The sequence below is a fragment of the Nicotiana tomentosiformis genome, chromosome 1, assembly GCF_000390325.3.
Source record: "Nicotiana tomentosiformis chromosome 1, ASM39032v3, whole genome shotgun sequence".
Taxonomy (NCBI): Eukaryota; Viridiplantae; Streptophyta; class Magnoliopsida; order Solanales; family Solanaceae; genus Nicotiana; species Nicotiana tomentosiformis.
The window spans coordinates 51878536-51887414 of NC_090812.1; the positions used below are offsets into that span (position 1 = coordinate 51878536).

At 35.2% G+C, this 8879-nt stretch overlaps 2 protein-coding genes across 3 annotated transcripts; both read left to right on the forward strand.

Annotated features, from left to right (window-relative positions):
- The first annotated feature begins 1033 nt into the window (after window positions 1–1033).
- LOC104090199 (cytochrome P450 704C1-like) lies at window positions 1034–3485 on the forward strand. The gene is made up of 5 exons (XM_009595250.4): window positions 1034–1776; window positions 1891–2175; window positions 2272–2613; window positions 2739–2939; window positions 3166–3485. Exons 1-5 carry the CDS (start codon window positions 1255–1257, stop codon window positions 3349–3351), a joined length of 1536 nt encoding a protein of 511 aa, XP_009593545.1. The 5' UTR covers window positions 1034–1254; the 3' UTR covers window positions 3352–3485.
- Window positions 3486–5739: 2254 nt separating this feature from the next.
- On the forward strand, window positions 5740–8667 carry LOC104090197 (cytochrome P450 704C1-like). Of its 2 annotated transcripts, none has more exons than XM_070182681.1 (6): window positions 5740–6264; window positions 6913–7128; window positions 7217–7507; window positions 7581–7910; window positions 8000–8203; window positions 8292–8667. In XM_070182681.1, exons 1-6 carry the CDS (start codon window positions 5926–5928, stop codon window positions 8478–8480), a joined length of 1569 nt encoding a protein of 522 aa, XP_070038782.1. In that variant the 5' UTR covers window positions 5740–5925; the 3' UTR covers window positions 8481–8667. The 2 variants fall into 2 exon arrangements, with proteins under 2 accessions (XP_070038782.1, XP_070038780.1); XM_070182679.1 differs by having other exon boundaries at window positions 7587–7910.
- The last annotated feature ends 212 nt before the right edge of the window (window positions 8668–8879 follow it).

The following is an 8879-nucleotide window of genomic DNA, read 5'->3' on the forward strand; positions in this document are numbered from 1 at the left end:
TCATGTTCGTGTCTTTCATAGATAAGGCCATTAGAAAGAGTTTCCATAAATATGTTCAGTATTGGTCCCCAAGGATACTTCTACTAAACTTTGATTCATTCCCTTTGTGTTTTTATCACGTGTTGGATTGGGTTATGCGTTGATATACCCACTCTCTCCCCTTCCCCAACCCCTTCTTAGAAGAAAATACTAATAGCGTTTCTAAGGTCAGTAAACTATTTCCATGGAACATCGTGTAGAACCAAATCCGGATTATTTAATCAGTATAAATTGTCTGTCTTATTTATACAATATTAGTTTTCCAGTATAAAATTCTGCATAACCAATATAGTCTCGGTATAACTGATCCGGCTTTGGTTTCCAGTATTAAATGTCGCATAAGTCATGCAGAGTTTAGTACCAAAAATCATACATTGCATTACTACTTCCGGTATACCTTACACTAGAATTTATATACACCTTATGTTTCATATTTATGTGATGATATTTGATTGGGCATACAGTATGAAAACTTTGGAATTGTGATTCTAAACGTACCAAAAGACAATTCTATTGATTAAAAAAATTTATTATCAAGGGTAAAATAGAAACTTAAATTAAATTAGTGCTCACAATCATACAAATTTAAGGATGCTGACTGCTGAGGTGGGGACAAACAAGCAAAAACAGCAGAGCAAGTTGTAAGACTAGTTAAACGTTACACTATGTCTAATGCTGAGACGCCATATTTATGTTCAAATCCAAAGGGGTCCCAACCTCCAAAGTCCAATTCTTCTTTCAAGGGGATAGGGACATCTTCTTTTGTTTATTCTGCTAGTTTCTTTCAGTTCATTTTCTACATGACTAGGACTTTGATTTTTCCCCGCTCCCACCCAACAAGAATCCAAACCATTTCCCTCTAAGAAATCTGCTAGATAATTCTAGCAAGAACGAAAAAGATTGGCGAAAAGATTCTTGGGCATATCTCTTTTGTACTCTATTTGGCAAGTTGCTCGGATCGCATGTGAACAATTTTCTGGATTTGTCTTAGCAATGGCGGAGCCAAAAATTTATATAAGAAAATTAAATAAGATACTAATCTTAGATCGTCCACCTGGAATGTGAATCTACGACCTAAAACAATTTTTGAACCCCTTTGCTACTTTACAAGAATTTTTTCCTTATGTTAAGGAGATTCGACAGTTTAAATATTATAAAAAGAATTCATTTTACTCACTCCACAGAGTGTAATTTTTCAACGCCCTATTGGTAAAAATGGATATTCTCTATACTATCTTCACCTGTATAGCGATCCTCTTATTCATATGTGTCGCTCCCATTTTAGTTTTAATAGTAAGGATCTATGTTGGCAAGTCAATCAGAAACCCCAAATATGCACCAGTGGTAGGGACCGTGTTTCATCAACTCTTCTACTTCAACAGACTCTATGATTATCAAACAGAAGTGGCTAAAAAAACCCCTACTTCCCGGCTTCTATCGCCGGAGCAGAGTGAAACATATACTACTGATTCAAGAAATATTGAACACATTCTTAAGACCAACTTTAGCAAGTACTCCAAAGGCAAGCGTAATCAAGAAGTTCTGAGGGACTTGTTTGGCGAAGGGATTTTTGCCGTAGATGGTGAAAAATGGAAGCAACAGAGAAAACTTTCAAGCTTTGAGTTCTCAGCAAGGGTCTTGAGAGACTTTAGCTGCACAGTTTTCAGAAAAAGAGCAACCAAATTAGTCAGCAAGGTTTCTGATTTCTCTCTTGCCAACCAAGTTTTTGATATGCAAGTAAGTTATTCAACAACTCTCTTTAGCACTTACCCTCAAATTTAACAATACTTGAACAGCTCAATAATTTCACTGGTTAGTTGTTATTACTAGACTATGGCACCATATTTGTAGGAACTGTTAATGAGAAGCTCCCTGGATTCAATATTCAAAGTTGGCTTTGGAGTTGATCTGAACTGCCTGAATGGATCAGGAGGAGATAATAACAAATTCATCAAAGCCTTTGATGACTCGAATGAATTGACATACTGGCGCTATGTCGATCCATTCTGGAAGCTTAAGAGATTCTTCAACATTGGCTCTGAATTCCTCCTTAAAAAGAACATCAAGTACATCCACGAATTCGTTGATGAACTGATAAGAACAAGGCGCAAACAGCTAGAAATGAAACAAGATTCTGTAAGTCTTATTTTGTTATTATTAGAATATTTTGAGAGCTGGAAGTGAAACGTTTCCATCTTCTAAAGCTTATGAATCTTTTTTCCGTTGTGCAAGATGGATAAGGAGGACATACTCTCAAGGTTTCTGGTAGAGAGTAAGAAGGATCCAGAGAAAATGAATGATCAATATCTCAGAGATATTATACTGAATTTCATGCTTGCTGGCAAAGATAGTAGTGCTAATACTCTTTCATGGTTTTTCTACATGCTTTGCAAGAGCCCCTTGATCCAAGTAAAGGTTGTTGAGGAAATAAGACAAGTTATTGGTTATAACATAAGCGATAGTGAAAGTGTAGATGATTTTGTGGCAAGTATTACAGAAGAAGTCCTAGAAAAAATGCATTATCTTCATGCAACATTGACAGAGACCTTGAGGCTATACCCTGCAGTCCCAGTGGTAAAACATTTGTTTAAGAAAACACAATTTTTTCATAATCGAAACCAAACTACTCTATCATTTCTACTTTCTGTATCTATAGATGACTATTTGTCATATCCAACATGTTATTTTTTTATACTCAGGATGGCAGGTGCGCGGATGCAGATGATGTTCTTCCTGATGGCTTTCACATCAGAAAGGGGGATGGAGTCTATTATATATCCTATGCAATGGGGAGAATGCCTTACATTTGGGGAAATGACGCTGAGGATTTCCGACCTGAAAGATGGTTGAAGGATGGGATTTTCCAGCCAGAGTCACCATTCAAATTCATAGCATTTCATGTAAGTATTAAACTTCCATACTTTATTAGCGCGACTACCAAATTGATATAGATGATCACTGAGGCTATATAGTTTGTTGTTAAGTGTAGTTCAGAAAATAGGAAATTATGCTCAAATATGTCAAGTTTTAGTACAGACCTAACGGAATATATAGCAGTTTGCATGCTTCACATAAGGGCTGCATCATGTTATTATTCTCTAACTAGTTGTTTCATTTGATTTACAGGCTGGTCCACGAATATGTCTAGGCAAAGATTTTGCTTATCGACAAATGAAGATTTTAGCAATAGCTCTTCTTCATTTCTTCAGGTTCAAATTATCAGATGACACGAAAGAAGTAACTTATAGAACCATGTTTACACTCCACATCAATGAAGGGCTTCCAGTTCTTGCAGTTCCAAGAAGAGGATGAAATGCAGAAGGCACTTTGATTATCATCTTTATAGCTAATGTACAGAAGTCAAGTCAGTCCATTTCTGCCATTTGAAAAATAAGTTCAACTATTCACAACTTTGTGACTACAAAATGAATGCTAATATTTCATCAGGTTCTTGATTTCTTCATAAAAGTACGAACTGGCTTCATATTAGTGGGATGTCGTACCCTGCATTCCATATTCAAAAGTTGGCCTTTCTTAGCGAACTTGAATAACAAACTAAAAAGTAGTAGTTGAAATTATAACAAATTATGTAGTCCAATTCAGTGACTTAGTAATACATAATATACATATGTGTATGTATATATTATAGGATCAAACTCATCTGAACTCAGTGACTTTAGATCCTAAATTCGCTTCTAGTACATGATTATAAAGTCAAGAATTTACGACGTTATCTAACCACGACGTTTGATGGACTAAATCAGATGATACCCTATAAAATAGATTGCACAAACATGGCTTTAGAAATATTGGATGCTTGACATTCGGGGTGTACATAGGTCGGATTGGTTCGGGTTTTTCAATTATCAAACCAAACCAATTACATCAAATTTTTAAATCTATAAACCAAACTAAACCACACCAACAAAAGTCGAATTTTTCAATCACGGTTTTTTCGGTTTTCTCGGATTTTTCGGATTTTTTTCCGGTAAAATCTTCATGGCACAACATATAACTTGTGCTCCAAAAATTTATTTGATACTAATCGGATACAACTATATAAGATGTTACCCATGAAAATAACACAAACTAATGTGAGATGAATCACGACATTATACTAAGATATTCGCATAAAACAAATATTGCCAACTAATAAGCCATAATGAAAATGAATATAATCTAAAAGTATTGAATCTTGCTAAAATAAGTACGACGAATAAGTACTAAGTATTAATTATATAACTAAACAATAAAAAAATAAAGTTATGTATTTTCATTGTCTTAAACCAATGAAAAATAATATATATATCCAATCGTCATTCCTAATATTGAAATGATTTTTTTTTTTTAGCATTGATATTGATTTGGTTTTGCTTTGGGCTTTATTTGAGTTACTAACAATTAGGGGTATTATCACGTTTAGCACGCGTCAGAAATTATTTACATCTGGTATCCAAAAAAGTGTATAAAATTTATATAATTTTTGTATATAACATACAAAATGTATATATATATATATATATATATATATATACAAAAAATATATAAATTTTATACACTTTTTCAGCTATTATTTTTACAACGGTTAAACAATGTCATTTTTCCTAACAATTATGGGTTATAACATAGGGGATCTTTGGCAAATACCCAGGCAGGGGAAACTATTTACCCGCCCCTGCCCATATGGTTTGCCCCTACCCTTTTTTTTTTTAAATACCCAGTCAAACCCAACCAAATAACGTCAAACTAAGCTATTAAACCAAGTCAAACCAAGCTAATTCAAGCCAAATGGGTAATGGGTGGGTAGGTAGGGGTAATTAGTTTTAATTTGGTAGATATATATTGTAAATAATTTTTAAATGGGTAGGAAAGGATAATTATTTTAAGCTCGACGGGTATTCTGCATAGTAGGGGTGGCAAAATGGTTAAAAAAAAATATTTAACCACTCATATTATCCACTAAAAAATGGGTTAGATAATGAACTTTTTAAAAAATGGGTCAAATATGGATAAGAACCATATTATCCATCCATTTAGAAAATGGATAACTAATGGGTTTAACTTTTACATTTGTAAAACCTCAAATTGGGGAGTTTGGAAGACTAAGAATTCTCCCAAGTGATCATATTTATGAAGCCATGGATGATTACCTATATTATCCGTCGATTAACCCGTTTTTTATCCGTACTAAATATAGGTCGGGTCAGATAATTTATCTGTTTTTTCATTACCCGTTTTCGACCCGTCCCATATCCGACCCGCCCGTTTACCACCCATGCTGCATAGATTGCTTTATAACATAGTGGACCATTCAAAAAGTTTAAATCCAGGCTTTAAATAAGTTAAAAGAAAGAATTATGAAAAAGTTTAAGAAATATTCATAAATTACATTAGAATAAATATTTATTTATAAAATATTTTTAAAACTTGTATATATATAATGTCGGGTTTGTTTAATTTCAGTTTAACTTTTTTTAGTTAAGACCAAACCAACTAATTATGATCGACTTCTTTTTTCCAACATCAAATCATAATTTAATTTTTTTTTTTTGATTTGACTCGAATTATCAGTTTGATACACTTTGTCGATTTCCTTTATACTTTGATATTTTGACGGGTTAGCAGCTGCCTAACTCATAGGGAACCTAACATCAGCTTCACACTTATCCTTTACCAAAGGGCCTATCAGAAAGATGAGTTCGGGGGGAAAAGACAAACAGGAAGAAAGAGAGACAAATGAGACTACCTAAAAACTAATAGTAAAACAAAGAACGAGCCAATTTTTTGAGCTTAGGTGGATCACCTTCAACTCCCATGACGCATATTATTTGATACATTATTATAAGCCAGATATGAACAAGTTACATAATATATTATGAGCTACCTATGCACAAAGATAGGTTAGTTGTTTCCATGGATATTCTTCAGAGCTCCATGATCTACATACCAGCAACCATTCTCTCACTTATTTGTTTTGGTTTCATAGTTCATATTCTGACCAGAAAAGTACTAGGAAAACATGGCAAAAAGAGATTATACCATCCAATTGGTGGCACCATTTTCAATCAGCTTATCAATTTCCACAGGTTGCACCACTATATGACTGATCTTGCTGGCAAGTACAGGACTTACAGATTGATTAGCCCTTTCAGGAATGAGATTTATACTGCTGACCCTGTTAATGTTGAGTACATTCTCAAAACAAACTTTGACAACTACGGCAGGGTACACCATTTTCTTCAAATCCCAAATAACTTCTTCTTTTTTTTATGTTCATAATGTTTGATATTTCTTAATACCCCACTATTTAGTAATTTTTTCATTCATGACTAAACTCCATTGAAGTTGAGTAGAAGCATCAATAATGAAAGAAATGATGGAGAAGTAGTGTTATCTGCTTTTGGAAAAATTAGCACAGTTTCTTGTACATTGAATAATTCAATGTTTCTTATTTCGTGTTGTGGACAGATCTACAGAGCAGGGCTGCAGTTTTGGTTCTGATAAATGAGTATTTTGTAAATCACTTTGCTTACTGTAAATCAGATCTGATTATTTTGGCTCACATCTGCTACAAGTAGTACCAAATCTTGAGTAAATTCTAAGTATTTGGAGTTGGGAAATTGGAAATTAGTTGACTTTCCCGTCTGGCTGAAAGGTCAATATATCTAGTTGCAGTTCATTGAGGCACAGTTGATTGAATCTCATTTTCAGTATCTGCATCATGCAACTGTAAATCTGCTATTGTTCTATCAATCGATCAGCTATGCCTCAATTTCTAAATTAGTTGTAGTCAGCTATGAATCTGCCAGTCTACTGTAACAAATGATAGAATGATACCCGTGTTGCGACTTGAGTATTTTGTATAATCTACAGGGAAGGTATCATCACAGCATTCTAACGGACCTGTTAGGGGATGGGATATTCACGGTTGATGGTGATGAGTGGCGAGAACAGAGGAAATTGTCAAGCCACGAGTTCTCCACGCGGGTTTTGAGGGATTTCAGCAGTGTGATCTTCAGAAAAAATGTGGCAAAGCTTGCTCATATGTTGTCTGAAGCTGCCAATTCCAGCAAGATAGTTGATATCCAAGTATTTAGTCTCCATGACTTGACTGCATTGAACAGCCCTTCTTTGTTTTTACCAGATGAGTAAAGTAAACATAGTTTCATCAATGCAGGATCTATTCATGAAAGCAACTCTAGATTCCATATTCAGAGTTGCCTTTGGAGTTGAGCTAGACAGCATGTGTGGTTCAAATGAAGAAGGCAAAAAGTTTAGCGATGCATTTGACAATGCAAGTGAAATGACACTTTGGAGATATGTTGATATCTTTTGGAAGATTAAAAGAGCTCTCAATATAGGATCAGAAGCCAAGCTAGGGGACAATATAAGAACTATTGATGTATTTGCTTATAAGCTGATCCACAGAAAAACCGAGCAGATGAGTAAACCAGAAGCTAATTTATCTGTAGGTGAATCACTTTTTAGCTTAACCAGAAGCTAATGACGATAGATGCTTTGACATTATAATCTTTTTCCAGTTGCAGTGGAAGAAAGAAGACATTTTGTCAAGGTTTCTACAAATAACAGGAACAGATCCAAAGTTTTTGCGCGATATAATATTGAGCTTCATTATAGCAGGCAAAGATACAACAGCAACCACCCTTTCTTGGTTTATATATATGCTTTGCAAGTTCCCTTATGTACAGGAGAAAGTAGCACAAGAGATAAAAGAAGCAGTAACTGAGGAACAAGATGCACTGGACATAACGGATTTTGCTGCCAATGTGAGTGAAGATACCATTGAAAAGATGCAATATCTTCATGCAGCATTGACAGAGACTCTTAGGCTCTATCCTGCAGTTCCAGTGGTAATAAGGATCTTCTTGTGTCATACAGAAGTCACTAAGTAGATGTATGCTTTCAGATGTTAATTTTGTTTCTTGGGCTCACATTGTAGGACGCAAAAATAAGCTTTTCGGATGATACCTTACCAGATGGATTCAGTGTGAACAAAGGGGACATGGTGTCTTACCAACCATACGCGATGGGAAGAATGAGATTTATATGGGGTGAAGATGCAGAAGAATATAAACCAGAGAGATGGCTTGATGGGAATGGTTTCTTCAGGCAAGAGAGTCCCTTCAAATTTACAGCTTTCCAGGTTGGTTAAAGCTCCTTATCAGTTTTTAACATCATTTGTCAGAGAATTGAACATGAATTGTCTATACATTACTGTGCTGATAAAACAGGCAGGGCCAAGAATCTGTTTGGGGAAGGAGTTTGCTTACAGGCAAATGAAGATATTCTCAGCTGTGCTATTACGTTACTTTGCTTTCAAGTTGAGTGAAGACAAGAAGACTGTCAACTACAGGACAGTGATTAATCTTCACATCGACGGCGGACTGCACGTTCGTGTTTTCCATAGGGAGGGCCATTAAACGGAGCCACAGATATTTTATCTCCTCACTGAGTTCTGTATACTAGAGAGAGCAAATATGATACAGCTAATTTTTTTCTTGAATGCTGTTTATGATATCAGTATCCAAAATAAGCCTATCAAATAACATCGACCAGTCTGAAGATTTAGGTCCGAACTCTAAGAAAGGTATCATTGCTTCACATCCACATTTTCCTTGTTTTACGTCAGTCTCAGTTTTTCACAGGAATAACTGCTCCCCCCCCCCCCCCTCCCCAACCTCAGGTCAGGAGAAAATCGTAGTAAATTTTCAATTCTATTCTCTATCTTTAAAGCCTGGAACGCAGGTAGAAGTTGCATCAACTATAACTCCTCATCGCTGTTTACTGTTCACGAGTAATAAACAAGCATCTGAAAAGGT

What these genes read in the sequence shown, in the direction of transcription:
- LOC104090199 (XM_009595250.4), top strand. Translation starts at nt 1,255, where the DNA reads ATGGATATTCTCTATACTATCTTCACCTGTATAGCGATCCTCTTATTC. An exon ending in TAGAAATGAAACAAGATTCT is followed by an intron (nt 2,176 to 2,271) that starts GTAAGTCTTATT and finishes CCGTTGTGCAAG; the next exon opens with ATGGATAAGGAGGACATACT. An exon ending in TCAAATTCATAGCATTTCAT is followed by an intron (nt 2,940 to 3,165) that starts GTAAGTATTAAA and finishes TTTGATTTACAG; the next exon opens with GCTGGTCCACGAATATGTCT.
- LOC104090197 (XM_070182681.1), top strand. Translation starts at nt 5,926, where the DNA reads ATGCACAAAGATAGGTTAGTTGTTTCCATGGATATTCTTCAGAGCTCC. An exon ending in ACTTTGACAACTACGGCAGG is followed by an intron (nt 6,265 to 6,912) that starts GTACACCATTTT and finishes TATAATCTACAG; the next exon opens with GGAAGGTATCATCACAGCAT. An exon ending in AACCAGAAGCTAATTTATCT is followed by an intron (nt 7,508 to 7,580) that starts GTAGGTGAATCA and finishes ATCTTTTTCCAG; the next exon opens with TTGCAGTGGAAGAAAGAAGA.